This window comes from Camelina sativa, chromosome 19 (genome assembly GCF_030686135.1).
Source record: "Camelina sativa cultivar CO46 ecotype springtype chromosome 19, ASM3068613v1".
NCBI lineage: Eukaryota > Viridiplantae > Streptophyta > Magnoliopsida > Brassicales > Brassicaceae > Camelina > Camelina sativa.
In genome coordinates this window covers 3,405,332-3,430,875 of record NC_141898.1, presented here as the reverse complement: position 1 = coordinate 3,430,875, position 25,544 = coordinate 3,405,332, and the positions used below count along the sequence as shown (strand labels likewise).

The following is a 25,544-nucleotide window of genomic DNA, read 5'->3' as shown; positions in this document are numbered from 1 at the left end:
AGAGTTATGTAAATCTCTAGAGGAGATTTAGAGACAAAGACATGAGTAAGAAAGAGATTCAGGTACCTGAGAATCATAATGAAAATAAATCTCAACAAGTTGAGTCATGTCTCGAAAGAAAAGGAACCAAAAATCAAATCGACGTCGTAAATATGTTTGCATGCAGTGTTGCAGTTGATTATGTTATGGATTAAAATCGAGGATCATAAACCGCGATTAATAGAAAAGTTTTATTGAAAAGTGTACATAAAGAATGATTGGTTAATCATTGAAAGAAGAACTACGAAATAGTTCAAGTCTCTTAAAGAGATAATATTTGGACTTGTAGTCATTACACTTAAAAGTGTAAAATGAGTGGGACATAAGGGGATCTTTATGAAAAATAAAGTACATGTAGTAGTATAATGATTCTCATAAATACTTAATATTTATTATGAGAAATGCACTCTCATATGGTGGAAGCAACTATGTAGATCTCTTATGAGTTTGAAAATAAGGCAAGACTTGATTTGGTCTATTTAGAAGGTTTTCAAACTATAAGAGATATCCCTTAAAGTAATTATCTTGCTAATTATATTGCTAGAAGCAATACCTTATAGTTCTCGAGAATATTGTAAAAGCAAGAAAAAGTCTTGATGCCTTTTGACACATTTGGAGAGAAAAATGTGAGAGTTTATCTCTATGAGAGAATCATGTTTGTAGATCATTGTTGTTGATCTTAGGGATCTCATAGTGGGTTGAAAATAAATCGGGAACAAACGAAGAGAAATCTTAGGGTTGTGTAAATCCGAGATTGAACACTAATTGTAATTGTGTTCAAGAAGTATTTTCAAGAAAGTTTGAGGACATAGGCCTTTGCTGAACCTCGTTAAAAGAAAAATTATATATGTCTTTTGTCTCTTCAGCACTTACAAGTGGTTCTTGTTAAAAGAAAGGTAAAAGAACAAGTGCAAATATGTTGATGATGAAAATGTTATCTAATCTCCAGTAGAGATTTCACATACCAAGGAAAATATGGAGAAATAATCAATGATGAAATATTACTCCTGAAAGATGGAGAAATCGGATTGTATAAGATCAAATATTTCATGAAATTTCTTGAGGCTACAGATTTGATATCTGATGAAAGAGATGTTATCTCAAGATGCTTAGATCATCTTACATAGAAAAATGGTCTTGTAGTATCATACTAAGAAGAAGAGTTGAAAGAGAAAGTTTTACAAGTAGATTATGATACTCTTATGTATAAGATTGTTTGGAAGATTGTATGTAATAGATTCAAATAGATCTTCTATATGAAAGGGGTTCAAATGACTTGAAGTTCAATGACGAAGGAGAATATATGATGATCATATGAGTTTGTACATGAAAACGTTGTTTATAACAGTTCAGAAAAGATGATATATATATGATCATAATGCATAATCTGAAGATGATGCTTTCTGGAGGAGAAATATGATCATAAGCGTGGTTGTACTCTTTTTCCCTTATCATGGTTTTTATCTCATTGGGTTTTTCCTTAAAAGGTTTTTAACGAGACAACAAAAGAACACGCGAAAGATAAACACCTGAAAAAGGAATATTATGATTCCAGTGGTGAAAGACTATCATCTTCAAAGTCTTTGAAATACATTGATGAGATTGTGAGAAACAAAAATAATGATAAAGATGAGTCACTTGCGAGACCCATGACCAATAGAAGAATGGCGATACACGTTTACTGCAGATTCGTTCAAGTGAAGATTAGGCGAACCATTTACCAAAGCATTTCCAACCACTACTTTTAAGAAGCTACTTCATCATATTGGATCAGTCATCTCGAAGATTTCAAGTGATGTACTCAAGAGGGGGAGTAAAAGTGCGTTGCACTCTTTTTCCCTTAACCATGGTTTTTTCTATTGGGTTTTTCTGGTAAGGTTTTTAAAAAGGCAGCATCTCACATGCGCATTTGGAACTATATTTTTATAATAGTCATCCAAGAGGGAATATTATAAATATATCTAGTATTGTATGGATGCCTATTATCAACCCATTAGTAGAATTATAAACCCTAATATATATTCTTATATATATGTTATATCATATAGTACAGATAAAATAATATAAGAGAATAATTCTCTAAACCTTTATTCTTTAACAAAAGGGATATTTTAGTAAATGAAAGAGAGAGAGGTGGTGGAAGCGCGCTCTATCTCAAAAACTTTTGGGGGTTAATGTAATGATGCAACTCTCATTCTCCTCCTCCTCCTCATTCTCCTCCTCTGTGTCCTCAACAATTGAAAACCGTACAAAACTCATACATAAAGCTCTCTCTTCCTTCTCATTCTTCCGCCTTTTGAATCTTTTTTTTCTTCCTCTTCTTTCTCTCCGCACAATCCCCAAATGTCCTCCGACAGGTACACCCCCAAACTTCTCGATTCATTCATCCTAACTCTACCTCTTCCAATTTTGTGTTTTTTTTTTGCTTGTGGGTTATCTTATTGGTGTAAAGGTCGATGCTTTTTGAAGCTGGTTTGGTTTCTGTGGAGGGTTCAATTGATTTCTTTACCCTTCTTGTTTTTTTTTTAGGATACTGTGCAAGTTCTTTGTCCATGGCTCGTGCTTGAAAGGGGAAAATTGTGAATTTTCTCATGACTCCAAGGATCCTCCGAATAATGTAATGTAATCTCTTCTCAAGATTGTTTCTTTCTTTCTTCTTTAATGCTGGTTTTGAATTTTGATTCCCAAATTTGTTGACTTGTTTGGTTATATATGTAAATTAGGTTTGCACATTCTACCAAAAAGGGATATGCCTTTACGGGAGTAGATGTAGATATGATCATGTCAGAGCTTCTTCCAATGTTCCTAGACCACCTCTTACCTCTGACTCTGAGTCTCTTGATCGCTCTTTATCATCCACCACTCCCTCTATGAGGAATCTGCAACAACAACAAGGCGATATTAACGACGGTGATAAATCCTCTAACGTCTATTGTATCCATCCAAGAGAATACCCAATCTGCTCCTTTGCTGCTGCTGGTGATTGCCCGCGAGGTAACCAATGTCCTCATATGCATGGAGACCTCTGCGCTACTTGTGGCAAGAAGTGTTTGCATCCTTTTAGACCTGAAGAACGAGAAGAGCACACTAAAGAATGCGTGAAGAAGCAAAAGCACATTGAGGCTTTGAAACGAAGCCAAGATATCGACTGTAGCGTGTGTTTGGATCGTGTCTTGTCAAAGGCCACTCCAGGGGAAAGGAAGTTTGGGTTGTTGACTGAGTGTGATCATCCGTTTTGTATACAGTGCATTCGTAATTGGCGTAGCAGTGCTCCTGTTTCAGGAATGGATGTGAACAGTACGCTGAGAGCATGTCCTATATGTCGCAAACTCTCTTACTTTGTTGTACCTAGTGTTGTCTGGTACTCTACTCCTGAAGAGAAAAAGGAAATTATCGATATATACAAGGCAAAACTTAGGTATATAGTTACTAACTGCGAAGACTTGATTTTTGAGCTGTCTGCTAACTTGATATGCTTAGTAGATTCTTCATTGTGTTCTATTCCAATCTTGCAGATCTATCGACTGTAAGCATTTCAACTTTGGAAATGGAAGCTGTCCATTTGGAGCAAGTTGTTTCTATAAGGTATATATAAATCATGTACTTTCTTCTATTATCTATCGCCTACCAAAGCTTCAGACGAATGATTTAGTCATATCAATTTTTGTTCTTGGTATATAGCATGCATATTCTGATGGTCACTTGGAAGAAGTTGTTTTACGGCATCTTGGTACTCAAGAAGGAGACAATATCAGGTCTTTGTCCCAATATGATCAACTTCAGACTTCATTTGATATTTCCCCTTACTTTTTCTCTGATTCTAATACTGTGTTACTATTATCAGGCTATCAGAGTTACTTGGTGGCCTGCAGATTTTCTAAAATACTCTTTCCGGGATAATCGAAAGTAAGTTCCATAGCTACTATCAGAGATAGATGTTCTTTCATGTGTTGATGAAAACTTGAAATCCATGAAAAGTCAGCTTATTGGTTCTCTAATATGACTAACTTTCTTGTCCAACACAGCAGAACACAAGGTGGTGATGACAAGTTATTTTCTAATCAAACTCATGTTTATTCTGAGTTTTGACAATCCTCTTAAATAAGGTGAAGCAACTTTGGGATTATCTTTTTTTTTATTTCCTTTATCTTACTAGAATTTTCCTTGTTGGCTGATTCAAACTATCTTCTTGTTATAGATATGGAGACATGCTCAGAGAGGATAATAGTTAAATAGATATCAGGAGGACACAGAAGAAAACTCAATGTAATAATAATTAGATTGGTAAATGTCTACTAGACAATTATGTAAATAAGTGTGAATATAACCCAACAAATAATGTAAATAATGCTTTGAGAACAATCCATGTGAAAGATTTTTGAGATAATAAAATTCTGAGTTTCTTTCTTCTATGCAGTAAAACATCTGTTGGGTGTATTTGATACAGCAAAAAGGGTAGAAACAGAGGTGATGTTTTCCCATTATTGATATTATTTGATACAATCATACAACAACAAAAATAAGGGTAAAAGCAGATGAACATATAAAAAGTATCTACCATCTGAAAATGGCAAATCCAGAGAGGATGAAAGAAGAAATGATCATGATGACAGACATTCCTGGAAAACAAGAGGCTCCAGTTTGTGACTCTGAATCGTACTGTGCGGAGGCGGTAAAGACAGAGGAGAGCGTCACCGTGGCGAAAACAGCCATTGCTGTGTATTGATTCTGGGAAGCCATGTTTACCTCTCAAAAACAAATTATGTCCCTTTGCTATACCAATAATGTTGTTTTATAGGGGAAAGAAGGAGTTTGTACGTGGGGACGTGAAGAGCACAAGGTTAATATGCTCATTTCATAGAACTCGCTTTTTTGTTTGCTGGTCAACGATTGTTAATTAAGCTAACATTTGTGATATAATCTATGGAGCATAGTGGGAAACCTTAGAAGAATTGTATAAATCTTTCTTCACATTAAAACCAAAAAATTGTATAAATCTTCTTCTGAAAAAAAGGATTTGGTCCAAAGACCAAGTTTAAATATTGATGAAAAAAACATGTACAACTAAAGAAAAGCCCAATAGTAACACGAGCCCAATGAGAGTTTATAGGCCCAAAGGTTTTTGAAGCCGTTGGTCTCCTACCCTTTCGTTCGTCGAAGAATCGAATAGTCCTAAGTCCTGAATTTATAGATTCGGGTTTAGCTACTGTAGTTTCTGAAAATTAGTCTAGATTTTGATCTGTGATCTTCTTCTTATAAAAAGAATTCATTTGTTAGAAAATTCACAACGTAATTTCATGGTAGACTTCGTCCAACACTGTGATTTGTAAATAAGAGATAAAAGGGTTATATTAGAGAATTGAATTCAGTTAGCCTCCCTACGTGATGTATGATGATTACATCGATTTAGTATTCATTAAGAAGAAGTATGATCCGTGCTCCCATCATTACTTGCTATAATCGGTCACTATACTTACTATTATCGATTCTTTATCAGCTGTTGAGTATTATTTACAAACGTTTATTGCATGTCCACTATTATTCATTACGCTATTTCGAAAAGATTTTTCTGATGATGATGCTTTTATTTTTGGTAATTCGTAAATAAATGGACTCGTTTTTGGGATTGGTTTATACTTTATAGCTAGGGGGTTTTGATATCACATGAAAATTTATGTGTAATTGATGAATTAAAAAACAAAAAAAAAAACGGTGATATTATATCTTGCACGTATTCTTAAGTTTGGATTAGATTGTGTTAGTGTTAGGCTTTTGTTGCTGTGATTTTATGTCTCATCGATCTTCTCTGAACTTCTATATTGTTCTATGTTTCTGTCAAAGGATCCGGAATCCGATTTCTTTATTTAGATTCGGTTGATTGTGTCGTAAAATGGAAGTTACTTCAAAATAAGCCTCCTTGCAAGAGTATAGTACAATATATGACTTTTTGATAGTGAAAATTGGTTATTAGTTGTCGTTTAGAAAGAAATAATATTTTTTTTAAGAAAAACGAAATTAGTTATGAAAAAAAACACTCGTAAACTAAACTAATGTATTTAATTTGCATACACTTTGATACTTCAAACACACGTGTGTGGTGCGGGGCTGAGAGATAGAGAAAGGGAAAGGGAAAGAGGTTGGTCTTGTTCTTGTCTTTGACTCTAAACCAGTCTTTTTCGATACATTTTTCTTCACTCACAAGTCTATCATCATGTTTTTAACGAAGATCAATTCTTTTCTTTTATTATATTTTAGTAACATAGAAAAAGATAAAAGACGACCCACCTCTTGCTTCTTCTTCACATCCCCATTTCTTCTCCTCTCTGTCTCTCTCTATTATAGACTCTCTCTACTCTACCCATCAATCCCAACAAACACTACTTTTTATCTCTCTCTTTCTCTCTTTCTCTCTCTGTCTCTCTCTTTGTCATATCCATTACGCATATTCATATCATTCCAAAGCAATCCCCACAAATCATATCATCCTCTCTCCATCTTTCCTTGCTTCTTACAGTCTCTCCAAATTCCAAATCTCTCTATCTCTCTCTGTATAAGCTTCTTCAAAAAGGCTCCACCAGTCCAAAATGATGATGAGGAAACCGGACATCACTACGATCAAAGACAAGGGCAAGCCAAATCATGCATGTGGTGGTAATAACAACAAACCGAAGCTAAGAAAAGGACTTTGGTCGCCTGATGAAGACGAGAAGCTAATAAGATACATGTTGACCAATGGACAAGGATGTTGGAGTGACATCGCTAGAAATGCTGGTCTTTTACGCTGTGGCAAAAGTTGTCGCCTCCGATGGATCAATTACTTGAGGCCTGATCTTAAACGCGGCTCTTTTTCTCCTCAAGAAGAGGATCTCATCTTCCATTTGCATTCCATTCTTGGTAACAGGTAACTCTATATATACAATGAGCCTAATCAGATTTGAAACGATTTGGTGCTAAAATGATTTTTGTGCATAATTAACTTTTTACATTTTATCATCAGGTGGTCTCAAATAGCTACTCGGCTTCCAGGTAGGACAGACAACGAGATCAAAAACTTTTGGAACTCGACATTGAAGAAGAGGCTTAAGAACAACAACAACAACAACAACGACAATACTTCACCAGGATCATCACCTAACAATAGTAATAGTAATTCCTTGGACCCAAGAGATCAACAACATGTGGACATGGGAGGCAACTCATCGTCAATGATAGATGGATATCATCATGATGAAAACATGATGATTGTGGGGAACACCATGAGTATGGAATCTTCTTCCTCATTTAATTTTGCACCAATGGTTAATAGTGTGGGCTTAAACCAGCTTGATGATCCCTTGATGATATCAGTGCCGGATAACCGATATCACCAAATGGGAAACACGGGGAATGTGTTCAACGTTAATGGTTTAGGAGATTATGGAAACACAATTCTTGATCCAACTAGCAAGAGAGTATCGGTAGAAGGTGATTGGTTTCTTCCCCCCTCGGAGAATACCAATGGCATTGCTTGTAGTGCAAGCAATAACCTAAACTTACAAGTCCTTGATCCTTGCTTCAGTAGCAAAAATATTTGTCACTCAGAAAGCTTCAAGGTAGGGAATATGTTGGAGATGGAGAATGGTTCATGGGAAATAGAAAACCCTAAAATCGGAGATTGGGATTTAGATGGTCTCATTGATCACAACTCTTCTTTCCCCTTCCTTGATTTCCAAGTCGATTGACAATCTCTCTCTCTCTCTCTCTCTCTCTCTCTCTCTCTCTCTCTCTCTCTCTCTCTCTCTCTCTCTCTCTCTCTCTCTCTCTCTCTCTTCCTCATTCCTCACTCCTCATTCATTCTTATATACTTATTTTTTCATCATGTCAACGTTAGTAATATACATACATGATACATCTTCATGGACCGGATACTGGAGCTACGTACTCTCCCCTACCCCGGAGCACGTACGAACATGAAGTGGATCTACTGTATTCTATAAGAGTCTCAATTTTTTTTTTTTTTGGCAAAAAAAGTCTTCTTTTAAACAGAAGTGGTCTATTTCTTGTCCCTTTATTTTCCCATCATATGTCTATTATTCACAATGATATTGTTCATGGATACGAGAGAGATGCTTAGTTTTATTATCTATAGGTGGAGGAACCAATCACCATGCATGGTTCCATTAGTACATGAAATGTGAATAGGAAGGTTCATTGAGAATTTATTTGCTGAAGAAATACTTAAATAATGGCCCACACAGCAGTGAGGTGATTAGTTGGTTCATTTGTATAGTTTTCTCTTTCTTTCCAAATTGGCAAATTCTTTTTTGTACAAATCTGAGTTTGATGTGTAAAACACGATTTCGTAATAAGAAAGCATTATCTTAATTATCATCCTCTCTCTACCTAAAACTGGAGTTAATTCCGACCACAAAAAAAAAACTATTCGATTTTAAATATATTGCTTAAGAAAAGTACTTTTACAATTGAAAAATCTATTTACATCCGTTAGTTGAATTTATCAATTTAACGAAAATTTACCTTCTGTTAACTTTGATCGGTATGAAATAAACTAAAAAATGGAATAATTACGCTACACAGAAAAATGTAAAATAAAAATTGTGAGAGAGAAAAAAAAAACACTCAAAACGTATACTTAAAGAAACAGATATAACAAAATGATGTTTTTGGCTGAAACCCTAAATTAGTAAATTTAATGTTTGCCATAATTGAAGGAAAAAACGTCTACCAAAGACTGTTGAGTTCTAGTATGGATGGACCTTGAGGTCTCCGTATAGAAAGTTTATGGGCCAATGTGAAAGCCCTGCAGAAAGAAAACTTTTAGGCCTGATTAATCAGTTTTTTTTTTGGTTCGTTTGGGTTTGTTGGTTTCGTTGGGGAAAGGAGATTTGAATAAGAAACCCGATTTCTTCGGTTTGGTTTGTTGGAAATCTTTTTATTCGGTTCAGGTTTGGGTTTGCTCGGTGGTGGTGGACAAAAGTTGATAAAAATTAAACTGTTTGTCGGTTCGGTCCGGTTGCAACAGATTTGGTTTCTATTCAGATTGCTAGGCATAATAATATCAAATTTGGTCTAAAATAGAATATCAGTTCCAAATCGGTTAAGAAAATTTAATTCGGTTTGATTATTTTTTTTAATGCTACTGAACCTAGCCGTTAAGAAAAACATAAACCATCATCTATAATGGCTTGTTCTCTCGTGTTGAGAGAGCACTTATGAAACGGCCACAAAAGTATCACAAAAGAGGATTAATGTTTTGCTTATGAAAGCTTTCCGAGGTTCTAAAAATCGTTTCAAATATTGAACACAAAAATGAAATTCGAAACCCAAACTAAATATTTAAAGGAAAGTAATTAGTAAGATAAAATTAAGAAAATAATATATGATTTGAATAAATAAAATATAGAGCTTCCTAGGTTGAATGATTGGTTAAGTGGTCATTACCTATTTAAACTTAAGCGTGAAGGGAATTGGATTACAAGAACAACAAACCCACATCATGACTTGTGTAATTATAGTTTTCTCCACCATGAAATTAATAATTGAACGCTAGCTATTATAATGCTTAATTTACTCTACATCAATAAATCATTTCAGAGATCGACACCAATCATATAATATTATAATTCATAGTATCTCTGTCGTAATATATGAAATCATATATAATTTCTCTCATCACATCCCAAAACCAAACGACACAAAAAGGAAAAAAAAAAAAATACTAAGGCAATTAGTTTATAGAATGGAGAAAAGAGAGGACCTCTACCCAAACTACTTCGTCCAAAGCCCTTCAACGGTTATCCATGACCCCGAATCCGAATTTCAATCGTCGACTCGTTCTGACTCAGCGCCATTGGTCTTATCCGGCGTCAATGAATTCCAAAGGCACTCAGATTTCTTGAGAAACCCTGAAAACAAATTCTTGTATGAGGACGATGAGAAAATGTTGGTGCCATTGCGGAGCTCCAGTTCGGGTTGGTGGATCGTTCTGCAAGTAGGTTGGAGGTTTTTGTTTAGCTTAGGAGTGGCATTGCTTGTCTTCTACATTGCTACTCAGCCTCCTCATCCTAACATTTCTTTTCGAGTAATATGCATCTTCTCCTAATAAGCTACTAAACTAGTAGCAAATTTTGTTGATGGATGGAGTTTTCTTTATGACTTTGAGTTTTGGCTTGCATACTCTACCTAAATTGTATGTATTTTTACAGATTGGAAGGTTTAATCAGTTCATGTTAGAAGAAGGTGTGGATTCACATGGAGCGTCGACTAAGTTCCTCACTTGCAATTGCTCTATCAAGCTCATAGTAGATAACAAGTCTAATGTCTTTGGCCTTCACATTCATCCTCCATCTATCAAATTATTCTTTGGCCCACTCAACTTTGCAAAGGCGCAAGTAAGTCTTATATATATGAATTTAATTAGAGATATATATATATATATATATATTTATTCTTTTTTTTTTTGGTCAAAATATATATTTATTCAATGTCAACTTAAGTTACATGCATCTCTTCTTTTTTTTTAAAGGGACCTAAATTATATGCGCTGAGCCATGAGTCGACAACATTTCAGCTATACATCGGAACAAAGAACCAAGCTATGTATGGGGCAGGAAGAGAGATGGATGATATGCTTCACTCGAGATCTGGATTGCCTCTAATACTGCGGATGAGCATAAATTCCGACTTTCGAGTTGTCTGGAACATTATAAACCCTAAGTATCATAACAAGGTCGAGTGTTTATTGCTCCTTGGTTACAACGAGAGGCACATCGAGATTACGATGATAAGAGAAAAATGTAGATTCGTATCTTAATCAGAGATCAATTATATATATCCAAAGCCTAAGGGCATTGAAAAGTGCAGGAAAAAAATAATTCTCAATAGATGCCATGATTAGAGGTGTCAAACGGGCCGGCCCGCGTCCATCTGGGCCGTCCGCATAGGGCAATTTCTATTTTCTGGATCGCAACGGGCCGACTCGCTAAGTCCGCGGACATAAAAGTTATGTCCAAGCTCACCCCGCTAAGTCCAGCAGGTTAGCGGGCTGGCCCGCGGACCTAAATAATATACTAAAAAAAATATATATATATATATATTAAAATAAAATAAAAGTAACAAATAATTATTTAAAAAAATAAATTAAATCAATGTTTACATTAATTTTTTATAGATGTTTTAATTTTTTATATTAAATTATTTGTGTTACCATATACTTTTAAAAGATATATATTTAAAATTATATACAAAATAGTTATGTATCTATATTAAATATTTATTTTTATTTAATATTTGAAGACTGCGGGCCGACTCGCCAACCCGCGGGTATAATCCGCTAAAACCCGCAATCCATTTGGACTAAACCCGCAAAGCCTGTTTTTTGATGGGTTTAATATTTAGTGTTCATGCCACTCTACTGAAATACTATTTGGGTTAGGTCCGTGGATATGAAGCCCGCTTGACACCTCTAGCCATGATTAACTTATGTAATATTGTCAAAGTTTTTTCGGGGAGAATCGAAATTTTATGAGGTCATTATATCGGATCGGTCCATATTTTGAGTTGTATTCAAATGGGGCACGCAATTTGTATTCAGAGTTATATATGTTGCTGATATATTGTTACTTGACTCTTACTTACACATAACATTTTCAGCTTCTATATATATATGGATATTTTTCTAGCAATATATATATATATGCATGGGAATTCCATACAACTAAAAACAAACAAGTGGGTCTTTATAATTTATATTTCAGTGAATCAAAAACAGACGAGAAATCTATATGGATAATTTATACATAATTTTTTTTTATCACTTTTTCTGTAAATTTCCAACGGCCGGACACATTTTGTGTTCATAACTCCAACAATCCAATCTGACACTTCAAGAACGAGTAAAAACTGAAGGAACGTGGCAGTCAGTGCGCAGTAACGCCCCCAGCTTTTCTTATATTGGGTTGAGGGAAATAAAAATCTTCGAGTGAAACAAGAGAATTCTATTAAAAAACTATGAAAATTTTCCAAAGCTTTTATGCGTTTAACGATTTGGTTCTCCTAAGCCCATAGCCCATAGCTCATAGTTTCATGTTACCAATTAATCAATTCATCTATAAAAACGATAGACCCAATTGCGGATCTAGGTGTATAAAGGTCTTCCCACAATCCCACCTTATTGGCTCCGCTCTTCAAATCCACCCAATAGTTGATTTTTATTATTATTTGAATGATGTGACTATCCAAGATTGGTTTTCTTACAAACTTGGACATCCTACCCTCCTCTTTACGTAGCCACAGAATTTATCTAAATGCGGATTGTATATACAAATTGATATATAATAGTTTTTTAAATGACACTAATAAAGCTACCAGACAATATAAAAATAGTGGCTCGTGCCCGATGTGCGTGTAGACATAATGGAGTCATTCTCAAGTGTTGATGTCTTTGTAATTAAATCATTTCCGAGAGACGTCAAGTGTTTTTCTATGAAATATTTTAAGTCATGGTACACTTGTACTTTTTGTGTACTCTTTATAGAATGAATTGTGTGTGTTGTCAAATAATTGCATCTTTTGAAATTAGAGTGCGCACTACGTAACTAAACGTTAAGTTAATCAGCAAAGAATATCTAACAATTTCATCCACGAATCAATTTGAATCCTCTGACAATATTTTGGAGGTACGAATGATACGATTAACATACATGTTAGATGGTAATGATTAATTAAACAGCGGATAGCTTATAAAAGGAGATGATAAGAAACGTGAGGTATCAAATGTAGTTCAATGGGTATCGTGATGGATAAATTAGGTAAGGCGAAGGCGCATAACAATAGAAAGGAAAAACAAAAATATTACTTTTATAAAAAGAATGAGAAAAAAAAATGAAGGGTAAACTAATTAATATTTGTTGCAACTTAATTGGGAATCCTACGTAGCCCACTTTTGTTGTATAAAACTGTTACGTTGATTGTGACTGTTATGTTGAATGTGACTTCAGCCACTACGTCACGTCTCTCATAAGTTTCTCGTTCATCGAATCATTTTGGTTTCATACACAAATCGAATAAGTTACAAGTTTTTTACTGGATTTGAGCAAGGAACTGACTAATTATAATCAATAAACCAAATAATAATTTAATGAAAGTTTACTACTGTAATTAGTTTATCCCTAAATATAAGCTACGTCTGAGAGACGAAAGAGGGAAACTTAGACGAAGCCGACAAACTATCTCGTATTGTAAAATTAACGTTTTAACATATATTTGCAATTCTGAAAATTTAGATGCATTGTACTTACAACTTTTTGTTTTTATTGAAATGAGCTGTGTATCGTGTTATAGTTCGGATTCATCATTCATATTTCGATTATGAGAAAACGATTTAAAGCAAGATATAACGACATACTCACACACATTATTTATTATGTTGGTTCATTTTTTACCGTAAATTTATGTTCACACAACATACTCCCTCCGTTTCATAATACAGGATGTTTAGAGAAATATTTTTGTTTCATAATATAGGATGTTTCCAACTTTCTATGCAATTTTTAGATTAAAATTATATTTTATATTATGCAGTCTTGTTTATGATTGATTAAACTTTTTAAAAATAACTATTTCTTAATATGCGTGTTTTCACTAAAATATCATATATTTTGAAACGGATGGAGTATTACATATAGTCAACAATTCGTTAAAAAAGAATGAAAAAGAAAGAAGATTACGCATATTGTTGTCTTATATACAAGAACGTTGTAACTGATTTTTACCCAAAAAAAAAAAATCGTTGTAACTGACATCTATTTTTAGTTTCCGCAATTTCCACAAGTGAATTCCCAACTTTTAACAAAAGTTAATTTAAAGTAAAATAAAAGGTAGGATAGCCATTGCTTTTATATATAAAGCAAAGTTTGGAGAACATATGGACAAAAATGAATATGAATGGAGTGTGTGTATAAATTGGAGCCAAGTGTTGGCACACACTCATTAAACTGAAGCCAAGTACTGGCACACGCCTATATGTTCTGTAAACACTCCTAGATACTCACTGACTGACTACTACTCACGCCTATAAGTTCTCTAAACACTCCTAGATACTCACTGACTGACTATTACTCATCTCAAGTTCACGTGTGACTACTTATATAAGCGTTGGCTACGTAAAAGGTAAGATATTTTCTCCATATATCTCATAAGTTCTGCGATTTTCTTTAGTAATTGCATATATATTCTCTATCCTACGGGGATATATCAACAATCATGTAGGACAGTTCTTTGTGTATGTAGGTAGTGTGTACGGTTGTATATATGAACCGAGGGAAAGAATATAACAAAATATTAGTTGTTAAGTTTATAGAGGCTAAAACATAATTTCATTTCAGATATAATTGCACATAATTTAGGTTTTCCATGTACCAAAATTATCTTTTTTCTTAATTAATTTTCCCAATTTTTTTAGTTCTTACATATTATCTTTCAGTTTCCTATTAATCAATCTTCATCCTCATTTTGAGTATTTTTATAAGAAGACAATACCAGTATATTATTAATTTGATATTTAATTACTTCTTAAATATTTTAAGTAATCATTCCAATTTACATATAGAAATATTATTTCTTTTATTTATTACAAACATAGAAAGCTGGGATAATTACTACCACATATATTACATAATCAAATTTTTACCTTTAATATACTTATGTACTGATCTAAAGGTTTTAAATTAGTTTTGGGATAATTTTATTTGGAAACAATAAAAAGCAAGCTAAACAACAGTAAAATTATAAAATTTTATGTTATGAATTTAATTTCATTATTAATCACATAGTTTATAAAACGGGTAACTCTACGATAATAAGTAATATGTATTATACTGTTATGAATGGGGGAAGTGGCAATGTTGGTAGTGAAATAGACATTGATAGCTTGGAAAAGATGGCCTTATCTTGCGGAACAAACAATTACATACACGACACGCACTATATACAACTCACCTGTGTTGGTCTGTGTAGCCATCTTTTATGTTATTGTTTTCCGACTGTCGCCTTCCTTTAACTAATATATATATTATCATTTTAAGGGTGTTCATAAATCCTAATAGAAAGTTAATTACAGTTTCCTATAATGACCATGACAGAAATAATACAAAATATATATATATATATATATATATATATATTACACTAGGTATACCGATTTAATCTTAGGTACTTTGAATCGTGATAAAAACTAAACGGCCTCTCATCCTCTCTCCCTCCCTAAAATGGAAAACACCGTTATGCAAGTCTTTTAACAATGCTCCACAAACATGAATGTGTTTTAGTAATGTTAAAACTTATATAACTTACCCTTTTCAACGTCCCAAGGGCCATGCATCAACGACATGGAGATCTTGGAACCGAGGTCCTATGGAAGGAATAATTTCCGTACTATGTTATTTTTAAAAAATAACATTACTTTCTTAACATAATTTATGAATATCGGTATTTTCATCGGAATTTCATATTTTGTCTTCTATTTGTTTTTAGTTGTACTAAGTAAGACGGCGCTAAACACTTTAACACTGTCGTCTAAATTATAAATAGTTTTTTTTGTCTTTTAGTCATTTATCGTAAACAATAACGAAAGTTATTTTTTATTTAAAAGGAAAAGAACGGAAAATTCAGATGTGTTTAAAGAAAATTTACAAATTAACTATTTATTATAATGATAAACTATATTTATAGTAATATTTAAATCATATTATCAAAACAGAAAACTATTTCAATTCCATTATATACAATATTAACACAGAATTTTGATTTAACATAACAAAAAAAACTGGAAAAAGTCTTTATAACTGCCGAAGTAAAAAAGGCTTATGAATTATTAAATTAGATGTTATTTAATGATAAAATAACAAATTTTTGGCAACTAGTGAATTTCAATTACTCAAAAAGATTCACTTTTTTAAGTGGAAGATATCAAAAAATAAATGAGGAGTTTAGAAGAAAATAAACTCGTTCCCACTATGATGAATACATGTAAGAAAACTTTCATGAAAACTAAAATTATTTACTCAATATTAAAATAGAAGACTCTTTCTCTTTCACAGTCAGCTTCAGTACTATAATTTTTGTTAAAGTTCACGAGTACCATAGTTTTCCTATTAATTAAACAAACCTTAGAATTTATAATTAACAAGGGCAAGCCAATAAGTTATAATGGGATTTTATACTTAATAGAAGCACATTACGATGTTTATGTCTACCTATTTTTCCTTCAATAAAAAAAGAGGAAATTCATATTATTGTTGTCTTTAGTTTAGACGGAAATAAAAAGCAAACAAAAAGATGTTAAGGAAGGAAACCTTTGTTTTCTTCAACAAACATATGAAATAAAAGAAAAAAGAAAGAAATATATATTTTTTCCTTTATTAAATAAGCAAAGATATGCATGCTCATTACGTGTCTATAAATACAAATACATTTGTACATGGAATCTACTATAAACGTTCCCTTTGCTTCTCCGATTCTTCGAAACACTTAAATGATATTTTCAGACTCAAGCAATTAATTACAGAGGCAGTTACGAAGGAAAAAAATATCGATGACGGAAAATGGTGATCTTGCTACGATTCCAACAAGCGTGAGCAAGCCAATCCCAATTCTGGTTGTCTTCAAAGATTTAAGGTGTGTGTTTATGTATTTTATGATCATGGTGAAGAATATTTTATAAGAGGGGTGTTTCATATAACACTTAATAATTCATATGAAACTGCAGACATGTATTCAGTCTGGATACAATCGGGCGAGAGATCCTAGGCATGGCGTTTCCAGCAGCTTTGGCTTTGGCTTCTGATCCAGTCGCCTCTCTGATTGATACCGCTTTTATCGGGCGTTTGGGAGCGGTTCAGCTAGCGGCGGTCGGAGTCTCCATTGCCATATTCAATCAAGCTTCTAGAATAACGGTATTCCCACTTGTGAGCATCACAACTTCGTTTGTGGCAGAGGAAGACACGATGGAGAAGATGAAAGAAGAAGCAAACAAAGCCAATCTTGTTCATGCAGAAAAAATACTTGTTCAAGATTCCTTGGAAAAGGGCCTTTCTTCACCTACAAGTAACACTACCAACCAGCCACAGCAACCACCTGGTAAATTCCCCAAATCATACTATCTCACTCAACATTGATCAGAACTTTATAAAAGTTTGGAATTGGTTATTTTATTTTATTTTTTTTCCTTTTTTTAATGTTCAGTTTATGTCGGCATTTTTAAATTAAACCATATTTCTATAACCTTTGTTGTCAAAAAATAAAAATAAATTAAACCATATATTCTTCGTATCAAAGACGGAATTTTATGTTTTATTTCTACAAACTACGTCAAACGTAAACAGACTATATATGTTTGTGTTTGGTGTATGAGTATAAAATTTGGAAAAAGGGATATTTTTTTTTAAATCTAAACAATGTTATATTAAAACCTATAAAAACCGACACATAAATTATAGCTTTTCAAACTTTAAGGTGGTAACTCATTAGTTTGAATTTGTGTTTCTTGTTGTTGTTGTTGTGAATTAGTAGCATCGGATACAAAGTCAAACAGCGAAAACAAAGGGAATAAAAAAGGGAAGAGGACTATACGAACAGCATCAACAGCCATGATCTTGGGGTTAATCCTCGGCCTTGCCCAAGCTATTTTCTTGATTTTCAGTTCCAAGTTGCTTCTAGGCTTCATGGGAGTGAAATCAGTGAGTTTACAGAAATATACATTGATCATGCATGCACATAATCTTGGATTCGAACAAAAAAATTTGACTAAGTTGACTAATTTGAGTTGATTGTTTGATAACAGGATTCGCCAATGTTATCACCAGCGCACAAGTACTTGAGCATACGAGCTTTAGGAGCTCCTGCATTGCTTCTATCTCTTGCTATGCAAGGCGTCTTTCGTGGCTTCAAGGATACCAAAACTCCTCTCTTTGCCACTGGTAAAATAAATTAACCACTCTATTCTATTCTTATAATTTGATTACCAGATCGTCACTCTATCTGCTATAATATTTGTCTTCATGCATGAAACAGTCGTGGCAAATCTCATCAACATCGTCCTCGACCCAATCTTCATTTTTGTGCTTCGTCTCGGGACCAGCGGTGCAGCCATTGCCCATGTCATTTCTCAGTAAGAAAATTCACTCAACTTTTTTTCACACATGCAGAATTGATCATTACTTATAATTGCTTGGCTCATATTTTTTCTTTTTTACAACTAAATGTAGACTTGTGAAATCATAAGCACAAACTAAAACTAATGATTTTTTCTTTTTCTTTTGTGTACGTGAAGGTACTTTATGACTCTAATCTTGTTCATCTTCCTCGCAAAGGAAGTTAACTTGATGCCACCAAACTTCGGGGATTTGCAGTTTGGAAGGTTCCTTAAAAATGGTACGTGTGGATGCCTATTCATTAAAAGTTGTTTTTCTTGCAGTTATCAAAGCACAAGATCCGTCGTAGGTGCTAGCTACTGCACATAGTCCAAAAAATATCTTCTTTTGATATTTTTGGGTGAAAGCAAAAAATAATAACTATCTATGTAGTACTAGATTCAATTAAATAAGGTCTGTATTTAAAAAGATTGAATATTTAAGTATAGTCCGATGTCCTTGCAAAGTACAGAAATGTTGATGTGATCTAACAAGTAATATTATAAATTGAAAGGGGTATTATTGCTGGCGAGGACCATAGCTGTGACGTTTTGTCAGACCTTAGCAGCAGCAATGGCGGCTCGACTCGGTGCAACACCAATGGCAGCTTTTCAGATTTGCTTACAAGTCTGGCTTACTTCTTCTCTTCTCAATGATGGTCTTGCCGTTGCTGGTCAGGTAAATTCCTTTTACTAAATTAATCATCTTTAATTTGTAACCCTCGTATGTATAGTTAATACTGTTGATCAAGTTGTATATGGAAAATGGAAATGATCATTTGATGTGTCTTTAATTTTACAGGCGATTCTGGCTTGTTCGTTTGCTGAGAAAGACTATACCAAAGTGTCGGCTATTGCATCCCGTGTTCTACAGGTTCGGTTCAAACCACATTATATGAAACCTCTCTTTAAACAATGAAATAATTGTGTGTCTAAAACCAAAAATGAATGAAATTGGTTTGCAGATGGGTTTTGTGTTGGGATTTGGACTGTCCGTTTTCGTTGGACTGGGTCTCTACTTTGGTGCCGGAATATTCTCCAAGGACCCTGCTGTTATTCACCTCATGGCCATTGGAATCCCGGTACTAATAACAACAACATTAAACAATAACTATAGTATTAAAAAAAAAACATGTTAAAAAGACTATAACTAATAAGATGTTAATATGTTATATATGTAAATATATGCAGTTTATAGCAGCAACACAGCCAATAAACTCACTCGCCTTTGTATTGGATGGAGTCAATTTTGGAGCATCTGATTTTGCTTACACTGCATACTCCATGGTACGCACACACCTTCTTTGCTTACATCTGCAATGCTTAATGACTACGTGTTCATTTCACATTTTCTTGAAATTTGACTCTTTCTTATTATTTGTTAATTATGACATATCAGGTAGGAGTGGCGGCCATAAGCATTGCAGCAATAATATATATGGCTATGACCCATGGTTTTATAGGAATATGGATAGCTCTTACCGTCTATATGGCTCTCCGAGCTATCACTGGGATTGCCAGGTATTTTAATTGGGTTCTTAACGGGCCTTTACTATATAGCCCATTATAGTAGAAGCAGTCTTTTTGACTCGGTTGCTGTTGAATTTATGCAGGATCGCAACGGGAACCGGACCGTGGAGGTATTTGCGTGGACGATCCTCATCATCTTCCTAGGACTTAGTATATAAACGAGTTGCATCTTCCTTCTTCCTTTTTGTTTGTTTGTTTCTAGTTCTTGTGTTTTGTTTTCTCATATTTTGTTCGAGAGACCGTTGTATCTGTAATAGTTTCACATAAATAATTGGAACAGAGTACTTTCATATTTTGTTTCTATAATGCAAATTAAGTTATTAATATATGGAGCCCTCGCTGGTATTTCTATCTAAAGAGTACTTTCTTTGTGTATGGATACATTTGCTTAGACTATATGGTTCAAACTTCAAAGAAGTCTCAGATTCTATAGTTAAGGGTTCATTAAAAAATGGATTTCACCTTTTACTATAGAAAATCTGACCATAGTTTATCTGAATTAAGTCCCAATAATAGGTTCCAGACTCAATTTAATGAAAACCATTAGATTTGTTTGGTTCAAACTTCAAAGAAGTCTCAGATTCTATTACTAGGTGTTGGTTACAAAATGGTTTTTATCCTTTTACTAAAGAAAATATGACCATAGTTATTTTCTTTACTAAAAGACCCAAACTGTGGTTCCAAATTCAATTTAAGAAACCACTAGATTTGTTCTTTTCTTGTAATTAGTTCCACTTTAAAAGTCTTTTCTAAAGTTTTTCAACTACTTCATACCTTCCACCTTTTTGGTCAATCAACTTTTACACTAAAAATCACATTAACTTTAATTCAAATTTTCAACTTATGTGACTAACCAAGTTTTATACTTCAATAGCTAATAATTATTCCTCCTTGCACTTTAAAGTATGTTAAAAGATCAAAAACAAGTTTTTGCTCTACCTACTAAAATTTTGTTATTAACTATTACTCTGTTTAACTCAAAACATCTCATATTACAATAATGGGATATATCATTATCCATTTTAACTTGAAGGCTATCACTTAATTCCAAAGAACACAAGATGCAGTCGTGATACAAGAGTAAAACTCGATCTAAGCCACATGAGTAACCACAATCTGATCAATGACAGGACCGCATAGAGATCCAATATCAGTCTTCTTGGTATGGTAATAACCACTGAAGAAAGTAATTCTAGTTCTTGCCTCGACCGCCTTGAAATTGAACTTCGCAGTCTTAACATGACCTCCACCAACGGAAGTGTGTGGCACTTTGAGTGTATCTCTGGCTGCAAAAGCTTCAACCATCATGGATCCATGGCAGTCATTCTTAGCATCTCCAACGACGAAGGAGAGAGTGTAGGTTTGACCAGGCGAGGTTCTAATGACTTGTGCGATGGCACTTTCTTTGCCTGCAACAAGCTCGATCGCAGCTTGTCCAAAGGGGACATTGAAGTACTTAGAGTCTATGAATTTCACTGCCTTGAGTGACTCAATGATCCAACCAGGTAAAGGTGATGTGAGATCTTCTTGTTTAGGTGGGAGAAGTACTCCTTGTGTAGAGTTCACAAGACGGTGAGGACCTTCTTCGAACCCTCCGTTCTTCACCAAGTTCCCTGCACTTGTCGGGAAAACCGAGTTATTACCAAACCGAACCAAATTGAATGTGAACCGGTATCAAGATTGAACCAAATCTAACCTAAAAGCTTAAACTGAAACAGATGGAATTTTAAATTGATTTCGGGTTCTGTTATCCAATAAACCGGAAACTAAAAACCCTAGAAAGTGAACCGGAACCAAACCAAACCAAACCAGAGAGCTTACCTTTGATGTACAATGGATGAACAAGCTCTTTGATGGCGACAGCGTCCAACAAAGGACCACAAGCAGGATCTTCTTGAACTCCAGGATTATGGAAAGTCACAGTAACTTGAGAAGTCTTGGCTACGAAGGCCCAAGCGTACACGTCACCTCCGAAGCTGTTGTAAAGTGTCTGAAGCGGCAAGTCACCGGACTGAGGAGGCACAGAGACTCTAAGAACCTCGTCTTGTGCACAAGTTCTCGACGCACCGAACGTGAGCGCGTAGAGAGAACCTGGTTTGACTTGAAGCTTCTGAGAGATCGTGGCTTCGTTTCCGAGCCTCACGGCGTGGACTCCATGAGCGACGGGGAAATACATACCTCCCGGTTGAGGACCACCCGCGATGTACTCGACGAAACCGGTGGTTTCCCATTCGGGCAAGGCGGTTTTGCCGAGGAGAACTGTTTTTTTCATGTCGGTTTTCTTTGGTGACTCTTCGAAGTTTCCATTACGAAGGTATCCTGAAGAAGAAGTAAAACAGAGAGAAGAAGTCTTATCTGGATCTAAATTTAAAGAATGAATCTTTTTGATCCAAAAACACCAAATCTTGATTTAGAGTACTAAACAGAGAAGACCCATCTTCCAAAACCAAAGCAAACCAGAGAGAATGTGATTTTACTTACCTTCATAAGCAGGAGCTCCAAGAGCAGCACCACAGATGAGTAGCAAGATAGGTAGAATAATGGCTTTAGGAACCGCCATTTTTACTCTTTTCCTTCTTCCTTAAAGAAGAGTGAGTGAGAGAGGGGAGCTTCAGAAGGGAAAGAGAGAGAATAGGTCCGAAGAATTTGAGGATGGTGAGAGGAAAACTATCTCGAGATGCTACGACTTTATACAAGAAAAGTGAAAAGGGATTTAAAGCGAGTGAGAGAGAGAGAGAGGAAATCACGTAGAAAGAGGTAATGGTAATGGGACCACATTGATTGATTTTGTCTGTCTGTCTTGCTGAACTGAAACCGACTTCCTCCTTAATTCATGCTCTCTAATCTCGTATCGGCACTTGTGCCCTTTCTTCCTTCACTCTTCCCACAATCTTGTTTACTTATAGAAGATAGTACTAATATTTACTTGGCTTTCTAGTTTCTATATAGTCCTATTGGTAAATTTTGTAAGGATTGTTAACAATTATTGAAACATGTTATTGATACCATAAAACAGTTTTCTTCATTGATACCATATGTATGTTTCGTCACAAAAAGCTAGCTATTGGTCTTCTTCGATGGTAAAATTGGAAAATGTATTAGTAAAAAGCGTAAACAAATGGCTGATGTCAAAAAAACATCGATCCGATAGCTTTTGAGATTTTCCAACATTCAAGTAACTAACTAACGGAGCCAAAAACAATGATGTCAACTTATACTATTACACAAAAAAAAAACTGACTAAGTTTTAAGTTTGTTTGTTTACTTGTTTTAAAAACACTAATGGAGTATATTTAGTAAACATTTAAGTCGGTAACAGAGCCATAACAGAATTCTTATTCTCAAAACTTCACTACCGAATAGTAAATGCATTATATCCTATAACATGAAACTTTTTCCTAATCTACGCGTTTTATAAAAACAACTGTTCTGATATGTCTAACTTTAGTTTACAAATCTCAAAATATCTATAATGAACAACCAAGTCACAAATCAGATTATTTTTTCTGAAATTGTTTATGATTTGAGAAGTATCGTATTAGAATTGTACAAGATTTTTTCATCAGATTGTGGGGTTTTTAGTTGATCTGCTTAAAACGGGAATTGCGGCAGATGCAACTGTAATCATGGAGAGGTAGAGAGAGTAAGGGTGTAGACAATTTTCTGGCTTTGGCTGGTTCCAACAATTATTGGGATTTTTAATATCTATACAAAATCAGAGGCATGTGCAATAATATTATTATGACTATAGGTTTGTTATATAGTCAGCGACCGCATGTGACTATCAGCTGAATAAATTGTGTAAACACATCACTAAGTTACGTGTTGTGTGGGTCCTTTTGCGTTTTTCTATCTACTGATGTTATCCACTCGATGCCTTTCACCCCCATGCGGCCGCGATTGCTCCATGTTTGCCAATTTTATTAATTACGAATGGTTCTGTTGTGTCTTCTCTGCTCACTTGCAGCACTTTTATTTCATCGGATTTTGCAACACACACACTAGATATATTATTAAACATGTATTTCGTTGGGGGACTATAAATAAAACCTAAAGGAAAAAAAAACATGTGTTGTAAGTTATATAATACAATCAATTAATTCAGTAGTTTCATATAAATCTTAGAAAGTAAATTTAAAACAAAGTTGCTTTTACCTCACAAAATAAATTTAAAAATAAAAATAAAATTGAGGATAATTTGTAGTAGGTTTGTTCTCTGAGTAATTGAGTAATCAAACCCCAACCATATCCATTTATTTTGTTTGGGACTTTAGGACCAAATTCTATTTTTTTTAGCACATCTAACATCAATTGTGGGCCTTTTTAAAATAAAGTTTTGAAATGACGAGGCATACCGTATAACCTAGTTTGAAGGAAAACAAAATAATTTTGTTTCCAATAGTTTAAAGAATCTTAATTACATATTAGACTATCAACAGTGTTGATTCAACACAATCAAAGCTTAGTTACAAATATATGGTAAAAACTGTAAAAGTATCATTTTACCTATAAAATTTGTATTGTATTGGATAAAAGTTTCAAGCCCAAAATTACCTCATAGTAAGCTGGCCCAAAACCAGTTAAGAGCCCAAATATATTTTCGACTTTCTTCTTTCATTTCCAGTTTCTCCGAGGGAACCCTAATCTCTTCCTACGTCTCTGAACTCTGAAGCATGGCTTCGATGAGGATTTTGATGGAGCTCAAGGATCTCCTGGAGAATCCTCCTTCAAATTGCAGCGCAGGTCTGAGTTGATGAACAAATCGAGTCTTATTGGAACGTTTAAGAATCCAGATTGTTCAGTACCATCTGTAAGATATACTAATTGATTCCACCTTGCTGCAGTCCTTGAAGAGCTCAAGCTTGAATACTGTGAGCTGAGAAGGGTTAGAAATTTTATAAAACTTTGGTTCAGTCTTTTTTTATAAAGGTTTTAGTTTTATTCTGGTCTTCTTAATAACATTAGCTGTCTTGTGAAAAAATGTATACAGAGAATTCAGATAAAGAAGTTGGAACTTGAGAAACTGAAACTAGAAAACAGATTGAGGTTTGTTAGTGAGGTTAACAGTGGTGAAACTAGAAAATAGGATTCACACCATTTCCGAACAAGGCCAAGCCTGCTGGTCATTTTGATGCAGATGAAGAATTTGACGATGAGTTGCTGATACTAGAAAACAAAGTCCAGTTTATTGGCGGAGTAATCAGTGGAGAAATCGTAGTGATTGATAAGAAGAAAGCTCATCTTGTTCAGGAGTTGAGGCAGAGAGGATTCACACCATTGGGGAAGAAGCCTGTCGAAGGTGCTGTTGCTGGAACATCTGATGCAGCTGAAGAATCTGAGTATGGCTACTTACTGGTATTGGCTAGTAAAACAATGCCTCAAGAGAAAGCTGAGCAGTTCTTGGCAGAAGCTGATGAGCCAGACTTTGAGTCTCTTGACATGGATCTGCAGAAACTTGAATTCAACGATGCTCAAGGTGACAAAGAGAGAGAAGCAGCACAAATCAATATCAGGGGACAGTGCTGGAGCTTCAGCATCTGCACCAGAGAAGACTCTATCTGTGGATGAGAGATGATGATCATCAATGATCAGCTGATTTGGGATAAATATATTAAAATAGGGACTAAGTGTTTGATGGATAGTAATAGTCAGTTATATGAAGTATTATCTATAAGTGATTAGTGGAGAAGTATTTGGTTTAATGACATTAACATGTTTGGAACAAAGCTTACCGTTTAAGCATTTGGTCTCTCATCTTATTTTGTTGTTGATTGAATTGATGAGTCTA

At 34.5% G+C, this 25,544-nt stretch overlaps 5 protein-coding genes and 1 pseudogene across 13 annotated transcripts; 5 read left to right on the top strand and 1 right to left on the bottom strand.

Moving 5' to 3' along the window:
- The first annotated feature begins 2,135 nt into the window (after nt 1-2,135).
- On the top strand, nt 2,136-4,431 carry LOC104764536 (E3 ubiquitin-protein ligase makorin). 2 transcript variants are annotated; one of them, XM_010488087.2, is made up of 8 exons: nt 2,136-2,396; nt 2,569-2,656; nt 2,763-3,457; nt 3,555-3,624; nt 3,721-3,794; nt 3,884-3,945; nt 4,068-4,145; nt 4,238-4,431. In XM_010488087.2, the coding sequence occupies exons 1-6, from the start codon at nt 2,383-2,385 to the stop codon at nt 3,918-3,920; spliced, it is 978 nt and encodes a 325-aa protein (XP_010486389.1). In that variant the 5' UTR covers nt 2,136-2,382; the 3' UTR covers nt 3,921-3,945; nt 4,068-4,145; nt 4,238-4,431. The 2 variants fall into 2 exon arrangements, with proteins under 2 accessions (XP_010486389.1, XP_010486388.1); XM_010488086.2 differs by having other exon boundaries at nt 2,139-2,396; nt 4,065-4,145.
- A 1,943-nt stretch (nt 4,432-6,374) lies between these two features.
- LOC104764535 (transcription factor MYB83-like) lies at nt 6,375-8,409 on the top strand. The gene is made up of 2 exons (XM_010488085.3): nt 6,375-6,940; nt 7,037-8,409. Exons 1-2 carry the CDS (start codon nt 6,624-6,626, stop codon nt 7,758-7,760), a joined length of 1,041 nt encoding a protein of 346 aa, XP_010486387.2. The 5' UTR covers nt 6,375-6,623; the 3' UTR covers nt 7,761-8,409.
- A 1,223-nt stretch (nt 8,410-9,632) lies between these two features.
- LOC104764534 (uncharacterized) lies at nt 9,633-11,267 on the top strand. The gene is made up of 3 exons (XM_010488084.3): nt 9,633-10,120; nt 10,245-10,430; nt 10,565-11,267. Exons 1-3 carry the CDS (start codon nt 9,779-9,781, stop codon nt 10,850-10,852), a joined length of 816 nt encoding a protein of 271 aa, XP_010486386.1. The 5' UTR covers nt 9,633-9,778; the 3' UTR covers nt 10,853-11,267.
- A 2,696-nt stretch (nt 11,268-13,963) lies between these two features.
- On the top strand, nt 13,964-20,080 carry LOC104764533 (protein DETOXIFICATION 43). Of its 7 annotated transcripts, none has more exons than XM_087501823.1 (13): nt 13,964-14,208; nt 16,604-16,713; nt 16,805-17,175; nt 17,608-17,774; nt 17,879-18,014; nt 18,109-18,205; nt 18,368-18,468; nt 18,742-18,905; nt 19,029-19,100; nt 19,192-19,308; nt 19,418-19,513; nt 19,626-19,747; nt 19,840-20,080. In XM_087501823.1, exons 2-13 carry the CDS (start codon nt 16,631-16,633, stop codon nt 19,898-19,900), a joined length of 1,587 nt encoding a protein of 528 aa, XP_087357949.1. In that variant the 5' UTR covers nt 13,964-14,208; nt 16,604-16,630; the 3' UTR covers nt 19,901-20,080. The 7 variants fall into 7 exon arrangements, with proteins under 7 accessions (XP_087357949.1, XP_087357946.1, XP_087357944.1 ...); XM_087501820.1 differs by having other exon boundaries at nt 17,605-17,774; XM_087501818.1 differs by having other exon boundaries at nt 13,965-14,208; nt 16,584-16,713; nt 17,605-17,774.
- Nucleotides 20,081-20,704: 624 nt separating this feature from the next.
- On the bottom strand, nt 20,705-22,630 carry LOC104764532 (protein TEEBE-like). Its single transcript, XM_010488082.3, has 3 exons — nt 22,238-22,630; nt 21,578-22,075; nt 20,705-21,369 (listed from the first exon to the last, which is right to left on the bottom strand). Exons 1-3 carry the CDS (start codon nt 22,314-22,316, stop codon nt 20,849-20,851), a joined length of 1,098 nt encoding a protein of 365 aa, XP_010486384.1. The 5' UTR covers nt 22,317-22,630; the 3' UTR covers nt 20,705-20,848.
- Nucleotides 22,631-24,426: 1,796 nt separating this feature from the next.
- LOC104764531 (DNA topoisomerase 2-like) lies at nt 24,427-25,498 on the top strand (annotated as a pseudogene). Its single transcript, XR_763760.3, has 3 exons — nt 24,427-24,499; nt 24,601-24,641; nt 24,747-25,498. The product of XR_763760.3 is annotated as a DNA topoisomerase 2-like (transcript).
- The last annotated feature ends 46 nt before the right edge of the window (nt 25,499-25,544 follow it).

Coding starts and splice junctions, on each gene's coding strand:
- LOC104764536 (XM_010488087.2), top strand. Junction 2,657..2,762: donor CCAAGGATCCTCCGAATAAT/GTAATGTAATCT, acceptor TATGTAAATTAG/GTTTGCACATTCTACCAAAA. Junction 3,625..3,720: donor GAGCAAGTTGTTTCTATAAG/GTATATATAAAT, acceptor CTTGGTATATAG/CATGCATATTCTGATGGTCA.
- LOC104764535 (XM_010488085.3), top strand. CDS start 6,624: ATGATGATGAGGAAACCGGACATCACTACGATCAAAGACAAGGGCAAG. Junction 6,941..7,036: donor CATTCCATTCTTGGTAACAG/GTAACTCTATAT, acceptor TTTTATCATCAG/GTGGTCTCAAATAGCTACTC.
- LOC104764534 (XM_010488084.3), top strand. CDS start 9,779: ATGGAGAAAAGAGAGGACCTCTACCCAAACTACTTCGTCCAAAGCCCT. Junction 10,121..10,244: donor ATCCTAACATTTCTTTTCGA/GTAATATGCATC, acceptor GTATTTTTACAG/ATTGGAAGGTTTAATCAGTT. Junction 10,431..10,564: donor TCAACTTTGCAAAGGCGCAA/GTAAGTCTTATA, acceptor TTTTTTTTAAAG/GGACCTAAATTATATGCGCT.
- LOC104764533 (XM_087501820.1), top strand. CDS start 16,631: ATGACGGAAAATGGTGATCTTGCTACGATTCCAACAAGCGTGAGCAAG. Junction 18,015..18,108: donor AACTCCTCTCTTTGCCACTG/GTAAAATAAATT, acceptor TGCATGAAACAG/TCGTGGCAAATCTCATCAAC. Junction 19,748..19,839: donor GCTATCACTGGGATTGCCAG/GTATTTTAATTG, acceptor GAATTTATGCAG/GATCGCAACGGGAACCGGAC.
- LOC104764532 (XM_010488082.3), bottom strand. CDS start 22,316: ATGGCGGTTCCTAAAGCCATTATTCTACCTATCTTGCTACTCATCTGT. Junction 22,076..22,237: donor TGGAGCTCCTGCTTATGAAG/GTAAGTAAAATC, acceptor CTTCTTCTTCAG/GATACCTTCGTAATGGAAAC. Junction 21,370..21,577: donor TCATCCATTGTACATCAAAG/GTAAGCTCTCTG, acceptor CGACAAGTGCAG/GGAACTTGGTGAAGAACGGA.